The sequence below is a fragment of the Notolabrus celidotus genome, chromosome 11 (genome assembly GCF_009762535.1).
Source record: "Notolabrus celidotus isolate fNotCel1 chromosome 11, fNotCel1.pri, whole genome shotgun sequence".
Taxonomy (NCBI): Eukaryota; Metazoa; Chordata; class Actinopteri; order Labriformes; family Labridae; genus Notolabrus; species Notolabrus celidotus.
In genome coordinates, this window is record NC_048282.1 from 33,814,212 (window position 1) to 33,833,644 (window position 19,433).

At 40.0% G+C, this 19,433-nt stretch overlaps 1 protein-coding gene across 3 annotated transcripts in view; it reads right to left on the bottom strand.

The window, feature by feature from the left end:
- Nucleotides 1-5,763: 5,763 nt before the first annotated feature.
- Nucleotides 5,764-19,433, bottom strand: part of pfkfb1 (6-phosphofructo-2-kinase/fructose-2,6-biphosphatase 1) — a 42,125-nt gene continuing 28,455 nt past the window's right edge. For 2 of the 3 annotated variants that reach the window (XM_034694990.1, XM_034694991.1), the window contains 13 exons: nt 15,305-15,430; nt 14,557-14,653; nt 13,966-14,032; nt 13,520-13,594; nt 12,879-12,935; nt 12,658-12,779; nt 12,344-12,551; nt 11,850-11,996; nt 11,637-11,741; nt 8,689-8,818; nt 8,517-8,579; nt 8,368-8,432; nt 5,764-6,398 (listed from right to left, as the gene is read on the bottom strand). In XM_034694990.1, coding sequence (XP_034550881.1) covers nt 6,339-6,398; nt 8,368-8,432; nt 8,517-8,579; nt 8,689-8,818; nt 11,637-11,741; nt 11,850-11,996; nt 12,344-12,551; nt 12,658-12,779; nt 12,879-12,935; nt 13,520-13,594; nt 13,966-14,032; nt 14,557-14,653; nt 15,305-15,430 — 1,322 coding nt within the window. In that variant the 3' untranslated portion in view covers nt 5,764-6,338. Of the gene's footprint in view, nt 6,399-8,367; nt 8,433-8,516; nt 8,580-8,688; nt 8,819-11,636; nt 11,742-11,849; nt 11,997-12,343; nt 12,552-12,657; nt 12,780-12,878; nt 12,936-13,519; nt 13,595-13,965; nt 14,033-14,556; nt 14,654-15,304; nt 15,431-17,502; nt 17,627-19,433 lie in introns of those variants that run through there. The other variant, XM_034694989.1, reaches the window with a different exon arrangement.

Sequence of the window (19,433 nt, forward strand, 5' to 3'; positions counted from 1 at the left end):
CATGGGGTGGAGCCTGAGAAGCGCTGGCCCCAGGAATTGTCCTTCTTTTGACATTTGATTTAATCTGTCTATTTGTAGATACCAATTCTTGTTGGCCCAAAGCTTGATCCTTAAGGCAGCTGGACTGGTAGGAGTTCTTGAAGATGTTTCACCTCTCCTCCGATGTTCTCCTCCAGTTGCCTTACGGATCAAGCTTTGGATTACCATGACCTGGATGACTGAGAACCTTCACAGACAATTCTTGTTGGGTTAAATTAAAGTGAATTTTTGAGCTGGAATGAAAATAAGCAGCAACTTTGAGGACATTTTGTGTTATTATACTTGTACATTGTAACAATTCTATTGCCTACCACCATCTGTTCATCTGTAATGGTTTACAACCTCCACGGAGAGCATTGTAAACCAACAAGCATGGTTTTCTGTATCACATGTTCTGTTAAAGAGGACTTTTCATGCTCATTTTCAGGCTTTATATTGTCCCTCTGATAGCTTTGTCGTAGCTTTACATGATTTACAGCTCATAAAATTCTTTACATATCTCAAATTGGTGTCTTTTGAGACTCTAATCTCAGTCTCTGTATGAAACACTACATTTTTGAAGTTAAATTCTGGGCTTTTTGCACCTTTATTAGAGAGGGGAGGACAGTGGATAGTGCTGGGAACAGGAAGAGAGTGGGGGAGTGACATGCGGGAAAGGGGCTGCAGGCTGGAATCAAACCCAGGCCAACAGCATCATGGGCGCACAAATCCGTGCCCAAAACACTCAATTTTAGCTACTGTGTCTCGAAGGCCCCTCCCCTCAAGCACTCTAGAAGCCTCCTGCACTGTTGCCACTCTACATAGTGGTCATTGTGAGTTAACTGTTGTTTCTCTATACAATATGAAGAATCATGAAATACTGCCATATGTTTTGGACCCCAAAAACTTTAGAAAGCAAATTTTCTTTTTGCAAAAACGAAGAAGAGAGCAGGATGTTTCTATTTGGCAAGTGTTACAGGTATTATGCACTTTTTAAGAGATTCACCAATCAGTGATGTTACAATTTGAGCAAATCTTGTGTCCCTCTTGCGTAATTCTCAGGGCTGCTGTCTCATCCATGGATTACGCCAAAACTTTGCCCACATTTAGCATTAACGTCCAACATTTTAATTTAATATGTGTTTGTGAAAAATGAAAAAGCATGATACCACCATTTTAAGTTATGTAAAAATAATTCATAGGATAAATTATTCAAAGTCTTATCATCCTGATAACTAGCTAGCTACCCAGCTAGCAAAGAATGTTCTCATCACATTGGCTAACATTCCCAATAAGTTTTGATTATGTTTCAAGACAAGGTTTTGAGTGTAATATTTAAAGAACAACTTAAGAATGTTTATCAATTTAAAAATGTTCCTTTTTTGTTAATTATCAATGAAAGAAGAAAATGTTGTATTTAACATTCAGATGATGTTTTTATAATATTCTTTAAGTAACAAATTATTGAATGTTTTCCATAAAGTGTTCCCATAATGTTACTTAATAACAAAGAAGCAACATTCTCAAAGCAACATGTAAAAAATGTTTTCAGGATGTTTCTGACGCCTCAAATCACAAAAGGTTTTCTTTAAGAGTATTCCTTAAAACAAAGATAGAATGTTTTATCTTTAACATTCAAAGGATGTTTTGATAACATTCTTTGGATCACAGATTATTGAATGTTTTTAGAGTACGTTATCTGAGAACAAACTGTGAACATATAGAAAACTTCCAATTGAGAATATTTCAAGAACATTAGGGAAGTGTTGTCACTTAATGTGTTATGAATGTTTACCAAACATTTTATCAATGTTTCTAGAGAATGATACTTAAGAACATTCTTTGAACACAAACTTCCTGCTGAAAACATTACAGTAACATTAACAGATTGTTTTTAGAACAGAACATTGCTAGCTGGGTAAGGCCCGGCTGTTTAGTCTAAACATGTGAAATCAATAGGTAGAATATATAATGTGTAAAAGAGAAGTAAAGAAAGCATATCACGGTGCTTACAGAACATTCGGTTCAGAGTTATTTTAAAAATTTACATTATTCGATTAATCAAAGCAGACGATTAATCGAGTCCATTTATCGAGACCATTTATCAATCCTCAGTTTGTTCAAGATGCCTTTCTTTTTGAAGTTATCACCACAATCTGCCTGTGAGGGTTGGGTCAAGATTTTGTGTCAAAATAGTCTGAATCAAAGCCATTCATGAATGGAGGGGAAGTGGAACTGGAAATAAATGCTTGCACTGTACACAGGGCCACTGAGGGCTCCACGGTTCGGTCTCAAATGTTAATTTAGCACACAAGTCACTGCTGTGTCAATACATTACCACATATCCTGCTCAGTGCTGGGAATTTAACAAAACGAGGGACATAAAAAAAATATATAAATGACACAGAAAAGGAATATTTTGTCACAGAGAGAGGGTTGTAGGTGATGCTGGCAGAAACATTTGCAATGTCACAAACATTTAAAAAAAAAAAAAAAGTTTGCATTATTATTGGCATGCTGTTTTTTTCCTTGGTTTAGCCTGGAGTAACAGATAGCTGCATACATTGCATCTAGCTTTTAATTTGGAGTAATTTATTTTTAGCCCTGGACTGCATTATTATTATTATTTTAATCATTGCTTTAACATTTATTTATCTTATTTAATTATTGATTTATCTGATCTTATTAACTCTACCTTATTTTTAACTTTTCTTTCCACTTTACTCATTTTATTTATTTTACTGTATTGATTTTATTTTTAAGTATTTTATTCATAATCATGCTTTTTGTAATTTTACCATTGCTGTTGTTTTCTGTCTCTGTTATTTAGTGAAGCACTTTGGGATGCATGTTTTTATGAATGAAAGGTGCTTTATAAATAAAGTTGAGAGTTGCAGCATTAACAGCTTGTGACCCCAAAAGGAAGAAAATTGAAAGTTTACCTGTAAAAGATTGAGTCCTCCAAGGTTTGCTTCATAACTCCTCGATAATCCATCTTGCACATAAAACCCTATGAACACTACAAGGCACTGAAATGTGAAGTTCATCCTGTCTGCAGTGGGTCAGCTTTCAGGCTGCAGAGTGAAGTGGACTGACTGAGGCGGCTCGTGCAGCAGACGCTGTGCACATACCTCACATTTTACTCAACTTACTTCTCTGCAAGGAGCCTGACCCTCCCCTCTCTCACCTCCTGCTCTTCTGCTGGGATAAAAGAGACTAAGACTTGGTGTTCTGATAGAAGAGGGATATATCCTTCAGGTGAGCTGAAGCGTGTGAAGTTCACTCAGATAGTTGCATGAGTCCTGCTGTGATGAAAGAAAGCAGCTCTCAGCTTGAGGTCGTTGTGCACGCTGGAAATTTCGCGGACTGCTGCCACCGAGGTGCAGAAAAATGAGGGATTATTAACCCCTGCTCGGCTATTTGAGGAAAACACCCCTCTACCAAAACACCTCCCCTTCCCCCTGCAGGAGTTTCTCCTTTAAATAAACTCTCCAGTCTCTGTTTTATTCTGTAAATTGCTCCCAAATGTGAGTTTACCCTTGAGTGCTCTTTCACAAAGAGCCACTATTGAGCTGATAGAGATATTGAGACTCAGTCTGGCTTTTATATAGGGTTTAACCATTTTATTACTTTTTACTGTTATATTGATTTAAATGTTGCTTTATTGTTTTATTGATTTTAACTGTTTATCTTATTTTTATTGATTTATTTATTTATTTAAATTCATCTATTCAGTTTTATTGACATTTTTAGCCTTAATTCAATTTTTTCAGCTCAGCTCCTTATCCTTTTTAAATTTATTTATTTTAACTATTTATATTCTTCAAGGCCCTGTGAGGAGTTTTGAACCAGCTGAGAAACAGACTGAAAATGATACTGATGCCTCGTTATGACCTTTAATAACAAACAAGACCATGAGCAGCAACACTGACACCTTCTCTGTTGTCATTTTTAATGCGTGAAAACACCCTGAGGGGGTAGGTGTCAGACCAGATGATGGACATCTCGCTTCAGAAACAGCCTTTATTTGACTGTTTTCATGGAAACTAATCACGTTGCCTGATAAAGTTGACTGGTAAAAAACAACAGGATGAGTTTTTTGTTGAAAACACTACTTTTGTATGTATAATGGACAAGACATAAGAGGTATCACTTTGTCCACAAGGGGGCGTCAGAATCTATACAAAACAAAAGTTCCTCTCAGCAGCTTTAATATGACGTTGACGTTTTAAAGTTGCTGTTGGTAGGAATGGTGTAAAAAAACTGTACTTTTTTCTGCTTGGTTTGGAGAAAAGGTCATTATCATAGACTGTATAAATAATGGACGTAGTATCCGTGATGTCACACATCTGTTTCTGAAGTGCTGTTTTGAGGCCAATCGTCGGCGGCAGCCATATTGCTGCTGTCGAGCGATTGTGACGTAAAGAGGCGGGCTTTGAGCCTCCTAGCCAACAGCTACAGTGTTCCCGCCTGTCAATCAAGTCAGCTGTGCCTCTCATTGGAAGACTTGGAATCTAAATATCCGTACAGTGTGTGCCGATCAAGAAATGAGCTATCCAGACTACACTCGTCTTTTGTATCAGGCTGTAAACATGTTTATTTCTGCAGTAAAGATCGGCTTTTTTGAATTGGTGTGTATGTGGTTTCCGGTACTTCCGGAGCCAGCCTCAAGCAGATCCTCGAAGAACTTCAGTTTTTAACACTTCCGCATTGGCCTCATATTTTTAGACCAGAGGTTGCCGCTTGATCGGTACTCATATGTAAGTGAAGTAACTTGAGATTATGGTGAAATCTCTGTGTTTTCCAATGCCTTTGTATCAAGCAATGTTATTATTCCCCTCATTCCCGTTATCACGGACCAATCAGAGCTACTCCCCAACCCTCTGTCCTGATTGGTCGAGCGGCGGCCCCACTACGTCTCCCTGATTGGCTGGGAAGCCACTACTTCCTCATAGAACGTGCACAACCATAGACATATAAAGAGTATAGATGCCACATTGGCTGCTGGGGCGCAAGAAATACGGCCGCCATCTTGGTCCGGTCATCCTACCCATGATCCTACCTGTAAACTTAAACTGAAGCAGCAGAGACTTCTAGATGCCAGAGCACTGTGCGGCAAAAGATACCTATCATACATCACATATCAGAATATTCTATTACTGTTAAGCCCACTATGAAAATTAAAATATGCTGAACCATGTGTCCTGTATCATACCTACATATATGATGTTTGCAGAAAATAAAAACCCCATGAAAATCAGTTTAGTATTCAGCGAGTTATGATTGATTAATTGGGCTGACACTTAATTGCGCCTGCCAAACAGATTACACTGAGTGGAGCGGATGACCGGACCAAGATGGTGGCCCCACGGCTCGTCAGCGCCAATAGGTAGTAGCAGTCGATGCGGCGTCTACTCTTTATATGTCTATGCGCACAACAATCTTTTGTGGGCGGGGTTACGACAGCAGAGAGGAGAGGGGTAGCAGCTTTTGCTTATTTTAATTACACATATTTTATTGTTGTGGTTGTTGTTTTTAAAATCCATCTTTGTTTTTTCATATGTCTTTCCATTATTTTATTTCTGCTTCTTTCTTGATTCCAATCACTGCAGACCCCTTTGGGTTGCATTTGATTTGTATGAAACGTGCTCTATAAATAAAGCTTGATTGACTGAAGGAAACAGGACACTGGTCAGTGAGGTAATCTTAGTTGTTGAATCAACATACCTGCAAAACAAACACATGTATGTCTCAGACAAGGAATTTATTTCTGCAAAATGACATGCTGGAGGGATAACTTATTTACATTTCAGTCAAACACTGGATTTGGTGGCTTCTCTACTTTACAAACTTACAGTGAAGTTCCCGGATGCACACATGTTTTGTTTGTTTGGGTGCTGTCCATGGTGCTGATTCTCACCTCTATTAATTAGATTAGTAACAACACATTTTGTTAGCTGTACAAATATGTGCATAAATCATAAACCCCTACATGTGTTTAAAAATGTGCCTCGTCATGTGAATACAAAGTGCATTTATTTGTTTTTGTAAACAACCACTTTCATAGTGTTAAAAAAACTACTCAGATTAGACACAGGGACACGTGACAGGCATGTTAAACACAGAACATCATGTTGTGTACTTTCACAGTCACACTTTCCAGGCCATGACCTTCTGTAATGTAAAGGCTGGGTCATCCTGTCTTCTGTATTTACCCTTTAAACCTTAAACTGGAGTGCATCTCTAATCATAAGATAAACTAACCAGAAGCAACACAAGGAGTTTCACATAATCACAGTCCTTCTCTCACAAAGCAGCGGTTATATGTGGTCAGGAACCGTCTGCAGAGCGTCCTCCGTTTGTCTGTTGACGTCGACGTTCTGCAAAGACAGCAACACAAAAACTGAAGGGACTATCTGCCAAATCCATACTACACTATAATATGAAGCAGATGTGTAAAGTTAGGAGCTTATTGTGGTCTTGACAACAAAAGGGAGTTATTATCTCTAGAAAAACATGCAGCCTTGAATTAAAGTCTACCTTTAGAGGCATTTCAAAACCTACTGTGTGTCCAAAAAATTATTTTTCATGAGTTAAAATGACCTTAGTCAAAAAAGGTGGTAAAACAACTGTCATTTAAAGGCACACTCCGTGATTTTTGAGGCTATAAAATGCCCCTTTTTATTTGCATATGCAACGTGTTGAGTTTTGTATTAACTCCAGGCTTCATGAGTGCCTTTGTCAACATCTGAGTCTGCATTGTGTTCTTTCCTGTTAGCATTTAGAGCTTCAGTGTGCTGATACTTCCTTAAACAATAATACATGACATTTAAGGCTGTAACTGCATTATTGAAATATATTATATTAATTATAATGTCTTACCAAAATGACATTTCTGATGTGTTTAATTCCAGTATTTCTAATCTACCTGAAAGCAACATTTCACTCCATGCCAGACATTTGCAACATCCACTAAATTCAATTCCCATCTGCTGTAAGACATGTTATAAAATCATAGTGTTCCTGTTTCTACTAACATCAACTTAAATCAGAATTTAACTGGTCACTCTTAATGCTCAACAGTAACTGTAGCTTATCGTTAGCTCACTCCTTGGTTTGCAGAAACTCTTTATGGAGACGTCTCAGGAGAGGAGTCTGAACAGTGAATTCATTTGCTCTCAATATGACTTGACAACACAGAGTGGTAAATACAAACATTAAGATGTGTAAAGATAAGTAGAACAGCGTATCGTACATACTGTACAAATTAGTATGGCACATGGATCTGTGATGCAGTTAATGCAGCCTTTAATGAACAGCTGTGACTAAGTCCGTCTAACAGGACGTTCAGTTTTTTCTTCATTTGCTTTAGATACAAGTTCATGACGGTCTGGGTCCGGGGCCACTAATGGAGGTACCTAACTTGGCCTCAGAGACAACCTAATCACATATGTCTTATTAAATCAATCTGTACAAAGGAGTTAGGCACATTTAACCTCTGCCTGTTGACACTGTGGTAAAAACGTTAGTGTCATCTCAGGCTGGTCTTGAGAGTGGGGAACTAATGACAGGGCACAGATGTGAGAGCAGCCTGAGGAGCTACTGGACCCCAACCCTCTCTGATAGGAAGAAGTGGAGCAACATCCTGTCCTGCAATCCAGGCAGCAGAGCTGGAGAGAGCATCTCTAAGTAAATGGTAAATGGACTTGTACTTATATAGCGCTTTTACAGTACTCATCACATTCACCCATTCATACCCATTCACTCACTGATGGTAGAGGCTGCTACAGTAAGGGACCATCAGTGTTAGCTAATCTCATTCGTACACATTCACACACCTCTGAACAACAGAGGGAGCAATTCGGGGTTCAGTGTCTTGCTCAAGGACACTTTGGCATGTGACTGCCAGAGCTGGGATCGAACCGCCAACCTTCCGATTGATAGACGACCAACTCTACCCACTGAGCCACAGCCGCCACCCTCTACGTGAAGCAAGACGCCTTCACCAATCACTCACCCTGTTGGGATTCTAACTTGCATAACCACCCGCTCACTACACATTACCCCTTACTAAGCTAGCACAAGCCACCATAAGCTACAGGAGCTGTTGAGTCTGTGTGTTTGTTGCTCTTTATTTCAACATTGTGTCACTTTTATGTGATTATAAAGAGAGCTTCTGCAGGATTTGAGGAACCAGAAACTCAGCAGTGAATTCAATATTGTTCCATATAAATGTCATCAATACATACAAACTAGAAGAACACCAAAAGACGTATGTAATGTACCACAGACCAGAAGTTGGCAAACCAAAGTATCTATTATGACAAATGTGTGCCGGTGGAAACTTACCACTGGCCTCTCTCTGTGCGTGTTTACAGCTTCAATATTGAGGAAAAATGACTCAACTTTACATCCTGTGAGCGAGGAGGAAACAGAGTGTCAGGAAAGAAAGATTCACAGAGATTAGATATCTCATAACTCAACGACTCTCCACTTACCGTAGGCTATCGGTGTGAGTTTGAGCACTGTGTGAAGAGGGCATCGGAGATAAGGTAGTTCATCTACAGAGCGAGAAGAGATTAGCTTTAATGTTGTTTACTGTTTCATTGTGTTCAGATAATGTACGTAGAGAAGAAGCAGCAGATGAGCGTTGATGGTTGATGTCTGTACCTGCAGGTTTGTCTAGAAAGTAGGCCAGCAGGCAGCGCATCACAGCTTGATGACAGATAACCAGAACGTTTTCCTGCCGCTCCAGCTCCATGATCACCGGCTCCAGACGGTGGACCAGGTCCTCGTAGGACTGAAGAGGACACGAAACACACGAAGAGTTCATACATTTTTCAACAGAATACATTCAACTGTGCATGTGATGAGAGCGTGTATCCGGTGCACAGCTTAACTCACCAAACCTGACTTTAATCAGTTTCCTTACGATGAATAGGTTATATGATAAGATACATTTAGGTGGAGAAGATACTCTTTGAGAATGAGCCTTAATTACTAGTTTAATGTTTAAGGAAACACACTCATGACCTTTTATGGTAACAGTTAGGTAAGAGGATCAAAAGTTATTTCACAGCTTTAATTATAAGTTACTTTAAATATCAGATTAAGCCCAACGATTAAGTCGTATAGAGGCATAAGGACCTCAAGAAGGTGGTCCAGGTTTGATTCTAACCTGCAGCCTCTTTTGCACATGTCACTCCCCACTCTCTCTTCCTGTTTCCTGCACTATCCACTGTCCTATCGATTAATTGATTGTTAAGAACTTACTTGAGCTTACTTTTTTGTTTCGATTTTATATGTGTAACAAACGTCATGTGGTCTCATATTTGGTTCAGCTATAAGGGAGGTGTTTGAAGTTTAAAGCATGTTTTGATGTGAATCAGCTGACTGAAGGTGTTGACGCTCAGCTGGGGGCTGCGGCTGAGTGACAGGTCTCCATGAGCGCTTTTTTTCTCCACCGCCGGACTGATTATGATCCGGTTGCGCTCCTGGCTGACACCTGACCACGTTCACATGCTTATTTTTCTCAATAAGAACGAGTAGACAGAAAACTGGACACTGTGAGTCTGAAATATGTTTCTGTTCAGTTCTCTTGTTGAAGTCTGAACCTTCACTTTTATGACTGTGTGTCGGCGGAGATTATGAGCCTGCTCCACACGTTGATATTCAGCGTGTTTAACATTTTGAACACCTCAATACGATCTGTAGATATTCAATACTGTCAGTTATATACATTGTGTCGTGAAGGAAAATTTGATTCAGGGGAAAAAACGCATTTGGCATTGTTTTTGAGATGGAAAACGTTCATGTTTTTTTTTTTATGATTAATCAATAATTGATTGTTAACGTTTTTTTGAAGATCGATCACAGAAAATACTTGAAATGTACATCCACAGTCCTGACCTCTGAATAAAGAAGTAAAGGCCCTAAATTGCAACTTAGAACAACAGAAATTTGATTATTATTCCAAAATACATTTAAAAACTACAGAACATTGAACAATATGGCAGATCATGCTTTTTAATGAACCCCCTCCCGTCTGCTTCAACACTATAGTGATGTAGATAAAGTGTTTTAAAGGTGACATATCACGCTTTTTTCATCAATATATATTGGTCTAAGAGGTCCCCAAAACATGTCTTTAAAGTTTATGCTCAAAAAAACACTTTGAAATCAGATTTTGGTCTGCCTGAAGACTGCTCAGAGATCGCGTTACTTCAACCCTCTGAATCTGATCCTGACGGAGAGGCGCCTGTAGCAGGACCTTTCTGAACGATTGGTCATAGATTTAGTGTTTCTTGTTGTTTTATTTGTCAGTATGTAGACGTGTGTCTTGGTACACAGCTACGAACATGTAGCTATGTGGCTATGCTAACTAGCGCTAGCACTTATCCATGATAAATAAAAATCATCCACTAGATCTTCAAATCTGCAGACGTGGGGAGTAAAACTGACCTCTGCCAGAAAGACAGCAGGACCTTTCTGAAGGATTGGTCACAGATTATGTGTTACTTGTTGTTTTATTTGTTCGTATGTCGACGTGCTACAGCTACAGCTACAGCTACAGCTACAGCTACAGCTACAGCTACAGCTACAGCTACAGCTACAGCTACAGCTACAGCTACAGCTACGACATGTAGCTATGCTAACTAGCGCTAGCACTTTTCCATGGAAAATAAAAATCATCCACTAGATCTTCAAATCTGCAGACGTGGGGAGTAAAACCGACCTTTGTGTTTATTAAGACAGCCTACAACTAGCATGCCTCCCTCCTAAGCTCCTTGTTAGCACACATTTGTGCAGGTAATGAAAAACGGAGGAGGGGTTGAGTTGTATTTTATACAGTCTATGGGCTGAACAAGCTCCGAGCTCTGACTCCGTGACAGACCGGATATTGTTGTTACGTAACAAAAACACGGAAGTCTGAAACGGCTCGTTTCACACACATTTACAGAAAGGTGGAGAAACAGAACAGGGGCAGAATGGATTTTTTTCATTCCTGGGGGGTTTGTAGACAGGGACACATATTTCAGGTAGAGAACCATTAAAAAGTCAATTTTGCATGATATGTCACCTTTAACGTTACAATACAAAAGTACAATGTTTCATGGATGGTTAATGAAGTACTTTTGAATTTGGTTCTTGGGTAGAAGTATTTTAATATCAATGTTTCTCTCCCTTTACTGATTAAAGTTTGAATCTGGGATTTGAAGTTGTAACAGATCTGACTTCTTCCACCACTGCTTGTTTTTTCACATTTCCAAAGCAGAGAGACTTCCTACAGTGTTGTCATTACTCAGAGCTAATCACCAAAGATATTATCCTCCTTGATATAACTAATCATAAAACCATGACATTGGTATCATGGAGGTTATAATGAGCCAGGCGAGCTGTTTCCCCACACTGAGCTAATCTCAGCATCTCCTGGCTGAAGATCTGAAGTTTACAAAGTGGTATCAAAGTCTCATATAACTCCTGGCAGGAAAGGTAATATGGTATTTCCCCAAATTTTGAACAGTTCCTGTAAACCCTTAAAATACTCCCGCTCACCTGCCAACAGATTAAGCCATGACTGAACTGAGCAAGTGAAAGAAGTCACAGGAAGTACTCACCTCACCCTTGGGGTAACGGTATCGATACTTGTCCTGGTCTCTCAGTGCAAACTCTTCAGGAAAATTCTCCTGGATCTCCTCGTAGGTCAGTTCCTCACATACGCCCTTAGAGAGGAAGAGTAACACAAACGTCACCAGAAAATAACAGGTGATGTTTTAGCTTTGAAGTGAGTCTAAATAACTGTGATGATGAGGGTTACATGATAAACTCACAGCATCAATCTCGTTGAGGGCCTTCCACTGCTCATACTGGACTCCCACAGTCTCTGCAGTCTGGATGGTCCTCTTCATGTGACTCGTCCACACCTTCAGGTCACTGATCCTCTGGCTTCGGATGAACGTGGACAAGGCGTTTGCATACTGAAAGGAAAGAATGCAACATGAACATTTTGAAATCAGTTTTGAGCTCATGTTTTACTGCTGTAAATCTGCAGAGTGGGGCTTTTGTCGCCCCCTTCTGGTCGAGGCAGTAATCTCAGAAACACTGATGACAGGTTCTGATCATGAGGCCTTCTGGTAAACTGCAAATACAGACTGTCTCACTCAGCAGTTATTGGCTTCATCAGCACTGTGTGGACTCATTTGGTAAGAGCCTGAATGTATTAGTCATTCTCTGGTGTGTTAAAGTCCTGCAGACAAACTTTAAAATGACTTTATATGGTTAGAATATGCAGAAGGACTCAATCCATGCAGGGCGATGGACTCACCTTCTGTCCTCTGGGTGAGAGGCCTGAGTCTCCTCCGATTCGTCCCAACAGGTTGAGCTCACTCTCTCCGTGGCGGCTCAGGTAGATGGATCTGGGTGTGACGTGGATGTTCATGAGGTAGTAGACGATCCTGCTTTGAATGTGGTCCTGTACCCGGTTCACCAGGTATCTACTGCCCACGTCGAAGATCTTGATGTAAGAGAGCTTCCTGTTCAGCGTAACAGAATTTGTAGTAAGAGATAAAAGATGGCGGTTCACCCTCTACTTCTTCTCTTTTAAATCTCAAAATGAAGAAAGGCATCATGGGTAAATACCTGTCCTTCTCATCGTCTATGGGCATGTAGCTTGCTCTGTAACAATCAATGCGTTTGAGGAAGTCTGCATTCGCCTCTTCTCCGTCACGATCTACATAATCTGGACTCCCAAATTTGACTTGCTGGACAGGAGAGACAGTTTTGGGAACATTACATTCAGATCATTACAATTTCATCATTAAAAACAAGCCTAAGAGATGTGACGTGGAGATGCCTCTCACCTTAATGTTCTCTGCAATGATGTCTGGGTCATCACAGATCGATTCGACAAAGAACACCTGCATATGAGAAAACATTCAACAGTCAGAGTACGTGATGACTGTGAAACATCACTTCATTTTCCTATCACAGAGAAGCTTGGAGCCTGGCTTTCTCCAGAGGAAACAACATCTAGAGTCACACTTGTTAAAATCTCAAGCCTGAAACTTTCTCTGAGACAGCAGCGAGTGGGGTCAACTCACTCTCCTGGCAGAGCAGGGAGGAGGAGTGAGAGATGATTAGGGTCAGGTGTGGTCATTTCTCTTCCCTTTGGCTGTTTCAGAAACCGCCTCCTATACTCGCAGGACTTACTGATTTGGCCAAAATTCAGCATAGCTAGTTTTTTCACTTGTTGTTGACGGTAGGTCTACCAAGAAGCTAGTGGTCATGGACTAACAGACACAAAGTCCTGCACATGTTTTTAAATCACATCTATGACGTGTTTACTTTTTCCATATGTTTGGATCTAAGCAAGGTTTCATGAGTTTATAAGCAAGGTTGGTGTTTTCCTTGAACATGACCAGGCCAGCTGTGTTCCCATGCTTCAATTCAAGTGGAAAGATTTCAGTCAAATGACCAGTTTCAGCACACAGTGTGTTCTCACTTTGTAGCCTTTCTCCTTCGCTAAGCTGATGATGATCGCCCTCCTCTCTCTGGTGGTGTTGGTGGCATCAAATACCTGCATGAGACAGGACACAGGCATTATCAACACATCCTTATGATACTGATGAATAAAGCACCTTTACACAACCTGTTACGCCCTTACACACTGTAATACAATGTCATGCTGTGTTTGATTTCATAGATGTGACTGCAGGAGACAAATTTCTTGTTTATAACCTCATCTACTCAAGGTCAGTTTAAAATTCTACGTCTCTGCCAACAACACAATATTAAAACTTCATGGCAAATCACTGAGCTCTCTCAAATTCGAGATAGAGCTCAGTGAGACCTGACTAATAAAGGAAGATATAAATCCCACATAAATCATGATGCATCAGTGTGTTTTATTGGGATAACAGGGACACTTCCAGTTGTCCTCTTACTCACAGCTACTTGTCCTTTTTCCTTTGTGAAGTAAGCAGCGACGTCTTTGAGGGCAGCGGCTGCACAGGCCCTGAAAGAAGAGTCACACTTTTAACTCTGAGAAGATTAACAACTTCTAAATATTGTGCAAGTGAAGGCATGCTGCATGAAACAAAACAGGTCCTATGAAACTCTATAAACAATAATAATAATAATAATAATACCTTTATTTGTCTAGCACTCTTCAATACAAGTAACAAAGTGCTTCACAAAAACAATACAAACAAAATAAAAGCAAACAGAGAATAAAAGCAGAGAGGTAAAAATTTAAATAAATTCACAAAATAAAAGCTTTACTTTAAAGGTGTGTCTTGAGTAGTGAAATAAAACCAGGGACTGTCTCTGCAAGTCTGATTTCCTCTGGCAGGCTGTTCCACAGTCGGGTGTTTCTGACAACAAAGGCCCTGTCACCTTTAGTCTAGACCGTGGAACAGCAAGCAGAGCGCTGCCAGAGGATCTCAGACTGCGTCCTGGTTCATAGGGGGTAAAATGATGTCTCCTAGCATTAGATGAGTAGTACTGTAACTGTCAGTGAAAACAGTTTCTCCTCCTTACTTGCGAATCCTCATGGCCTCCACGTTATCAGGGTTAAAGAACTCAAAGTTCTTGTAGATCTTCACGGCCTCCCGGCGGTACTGGCCCACGTTGAACACTGGTTTTAGATTAAAGTGAAAGACAGGTTCATAAATTATATACACTACCAGTCAAAAGTTTGGACACACCTTCTTATTCAAGGGTTTGTATTTATTTTAATTATTTGAAACACTGTAGATTAATACCAAAGACATCAACACCATGAAAGAACATATATGGAATTATTTAATGAAGAATAAAGAGTTAAAGAAAGCAGAATATGTTTTATATTTTAGATTCTGTAAAGTAGCCCCCTTTTTCCTTCATGACAGCTTTGCACACTCTTGGTATTCTCTCAGTCTGCTTCATGAAGTGGTCTCCTGGACTGGTTTCAGCTTTGTCAAGAGTTCATTTGTAGAGTGACTTGCCTTCTTAATGTGTTTGAGACCATCAGTTGTGTTGTTCAGAGGTAGGGTTAGTACACAATGGATAGCCCTATTTGACTACTGTTGTAATCCAGATTATGGCAAAACCAGATTATTTCATAGCTTTGATGTCTTCAGTATTAATCTACAATGTTGAAAATAATTGGAATAAATAAAAAGCATTAAATGAGAAGGTGTGTCCAAACCTTTGACTGGTAGTGTATTACAACATTTAAACATTCAGCTCTTTGTCTCCTTCATGCATTGATATGATCAGGATTCAAGGGTTCACTCTGAGAACTGACTTTTTGTAGGCACCCCGATCCAGTTCAGGTAGCGTGTGAGCTTCTTGGAGATGTATGTCTTCCCTCTGGCTGGCAACCCGACCATCACTATCATCGTGGGAGAGTTACAGAACTGAGGCACTGAGGCTGAAATAGAGACACACAAAAAAAAAAAGAACAATGTGTGAACAGAGGAGCTGATAAACGATTCAGGATTCAGAGTCTTTGAGGCTTTGTGCTGCTGCAGGTGCACAGCATGTGTTGTGTGTGCCGCTGCCAAGGTAATCTGCATTAGGAGTGAATGAGAGCTGCAAGGTGCTGCTCGAATGTCTGCAAACTAGTGCACAGATCTTATCAGTCTGTCTTTGGCTGAACATCTTGAGACAACAAGTACAAACAAAATCAAATAAACAAATCCATGAAGACAGAAAGCACGATTATGAAACAGTCAAAATGCTTCTGAAGAGGTAACTTCTGATTGTATTTGGCTGAAACAACCAGAGTCCTGCACCATATGGCAGACACTCTCAGGAGGAAACTCCCCAGGTGTGTCAAAATGTCATTCTCCTACCTGCAGATGGTTACAAATGAGATCAGCTAAACACAACAATGCTGCCAGTCTCATCAACAGAGCACATCTGAGGCTTTGCTTCAAGACTTTCCACTGCTCTTAATTCTCATATTTTATAAAGAGAACCTACTAAAGGAAGACATCACTTCTTGTGTGAACGACTACATAACAGTGAGATTTTTAATCCAAATTTAAAGCTTCTGTTTCTTACCCCGTCATGACCCTGTCACTGCAAGCCCGTCTGTCTGTCTATCTCTGAGGTCAACAAAACGCCACTACTTTATAAGGCAGACTGCAGTGTTGCTTGCCAGTAAGCTGTGCCCCCGCAGAAGTTACCCGGATGGCCTCTGTGACAGTGTGGTCTAAACAGGGACAGGCAGAGAGGGTCAGCCTCCAGGCGGTTCGATTATGAATGGAGTATGCTGCGTCAGCAAAATGCTCAAAGGACCACGTCAGACACTGAACACAGAGCCAACTCGAGTCTAGTCCGGCTTTCATCCCGTGACTGACTCCTCTGTCTCGCAGACAGATGCCAGACTACCTGCAGTGCATCACCCCCCCCTGACAGGACTGAGCCCGGGCCTGACGCAGCAGCAGGAGGTTTCAGCGGTCTGACATGTAGGCCACGTTATGTTTTATGTCTTTATCTTTATGTTCTGAAGGATTCTGCTTTTGTATTGTTCATATGTTTTATTCAGCTGTAGCCGTCTTTAATGCTTTGAGGTTTAAATGTCAAACTTAGGTTTCTAGGTTTGTCTGTATGTCCTCTCTTTGTTTTTATTTATTGTCATGCCACCTGTGTTGCCTTTTCGCCCAGGTTTTTAATGAAAATGAGAATTAGTTCTCAATTGACTTACCTGGTTAAATAAAGGTTAAATAAATAATAAATGGGTTCATCAAAAACAATCCTTTGTGATGTGTTTGTTGGCAGGTGGAGCCGGGCGTTGATTGTGTTACCCTTTTTAGTTTAATTTCTTTATTCACTTCTTTTATTTGTATTTGTATTTTTCTCTTCCTCCTTTTTCTATTATTTATATATAAATATTTATTATTTACTCTTATTTGTTAATGAATTAATTTAAATGTATGTCTTTTGTTTTGTTTATTGTTCTATTATATTTTGTGAAACCATATATCAACAGATACAGTAAAGATGTATAAATGACTGTTTAAGTTGCATAAACCAAAATAAAAACTAAGTTAAAAACAAACAATCATTTGTTTTCATTGCACAGCTGTAAGATATTTTATTTTTCAATGAGGACAAATCATTTAAAATATTTGTATTATTATGATAAATTAATATGAATGTTGTATTAGCTGATTGCAAATAATACAGTCAAGAAAAAATGGCTAACTCATGTTTTTTAGGTGAATGTAAGCTCTCTGTTTCTGTAGTTTAAGCAGCTACCATCACAACATTTGCAAAATAATTTAATCATTTTAATTCAAATAAAATATGAATGTGGTTGGATTTATAAAACTTCAAAAAAGCAGAGCAAATGTTGTTAAACAATTCGTCTAATGACATACAAGTATAGTTCACTGCTCTCCTTTAACAGTATAGGACAGGAAACACTAGGAAGTAAAAGTGGAGTAAACACCATCAGGAATGAATGAATCCTACTCAAGTATTCTCTGCACTTACATCCTCTCCTGCGGTTCAAGTTGCATCCTATCCAAGGCACCCAGATCTTCAGCAGAGGAGTCTGCGTGAGTCTCTTGTGCTCTGAAGGCGTGTTAAAGGTGAGAGCCATGAGGCCTGAGCTGCAGGTGGAGGACTGAAACCCACACTGCTCTGTGATCTGTGTGCATGTGTGCTTCACTGAACATTACCTCCTGCGGGTCAGCTGACTGTTGCTAAGGAGCACTACTTTGTAGGCAGGAGAGGGGAGGGGGGGGGGGGGACCTGAGGCCTCTCTGCTCGTCTGCCTCTCCGTCTGTTTCAGGGTTTAAACGGCCTGAGTGCGGCTGCCAAGATCTCTGAGCTGATGTCAGACAGCAGAGGAGACTCCCGGGCCACCAGACCGCACATCTGCTGCGTGACAGAGCTGCTGTCAGCCACAGAGAGAGCAAGAGAGTCAAACAAGACGACTGCAACCAAGGTGGAAACCTGTCATGAATCCAGATGAACAGAGCTGCTCTGTTACAGCAGAGCTTGGATTCTCCTTTCTTACCACTAGAGGGCAGTGTACCCTTTGAGCTAGAATCATTGATAGAGGCCATTTAAAAAGCATCTTCAGTTTGAGAGGTAGAACTAATAAAAGAAGGGTGATGCAGAGTCTGCTTCTATGAAATAACCTCCTCTCTAAACTGCAGAGAACATTTTAACTGTTAAATCTAAAGTGGATGAATTTTTGCTGATCATTTAAAGTACCCTTTGACAGAGTGCATGTTAGTTATAACTCACAGTTCCTATGTTTATCTGTTGTTCCTTATCTTATCTACACCAGGGGTTCCCAAAGTGTGGGTCGGGACCCCCTGGGGTAAAAAGTACATTTTACCGATTATAGTAAAAAATATCCACAAATACAGAAGCCAAATTAGCTAAACTTGAAATAAAACCTTGAAAATAGAAAATGTAATGAGTTTTCTGTCTTTCTTTGTTGCCAGATGACTCTTCAGTTTAGGGTTAGTGAACAGTTAATTACCAAAAGCATCAGAAGCAGCAGGTTATTTCATAACGGCACAGGAAACACAGACACATGCTCATATAGGTAGGCTAAATGAAGCCACATTAAATCACTTTGAGGGACAGTGGGGGTCACAAGTCTTTGGCATCTATGTTTTGGGGGTCACGGGCTGAGAAGTTTGGGAACCCCTGTTCTAAACAATATCTGTGTTTGAAACGAGTCTCCTGAATGCAAAATAAATCCACAAAGATGTTTTGTTTTCCTCTAAAACTGGCATCTTCCTACCTATGCACACATACATCACCAGGAACAAAAACCTAATTACTGGGAAAAAACGAAGGTTACAATGTGGACCGCAGATATGGAATGAGCTTGACGATGGGTTAAAAATGTCACATTCCATCTCCATCGACAATAAAAAGCTAAAAATGCAACTTCTGGCTATGTATGATTAATTTACTGATCATATCAATGCACTCCATCATTGGGATTGTCTGTTGTGTGTTGTGTGTATGTTGTTGTTGTATCTGGTCAGTTGCCACTTTATTTATGGAAAATTGGGCCCCCTATTAAAAGCTTTAAATAGCTTCCTTTGGGTCACCCCTTTCCACACATCCAACCATTGTGAAACTGTTTACTGAACATATATAGATGTATATTTGTGATGATGTGTGTGAATAAACTAAAACTAAACTATAAACCCTGGCCTTGTTCCAAGAGTTAAGACATACTGTGCACAAGCTGAGTGAGAAGGCATTGCTTGTTTACATTGAATAATTCTTCCAATTTAGAGCAATAAATCTAGACTCTTGCAACGTGCTTATTGCAGACACGCAATGTGATTGAATTTATGATCTTCAGTGCAGCCCTTCTTTGGAGGGCTCTCAGTTACACTCATCCTACAATCAGGGGGTCTAAAGAAGACACCTTGGCTGAGTTGTATTGA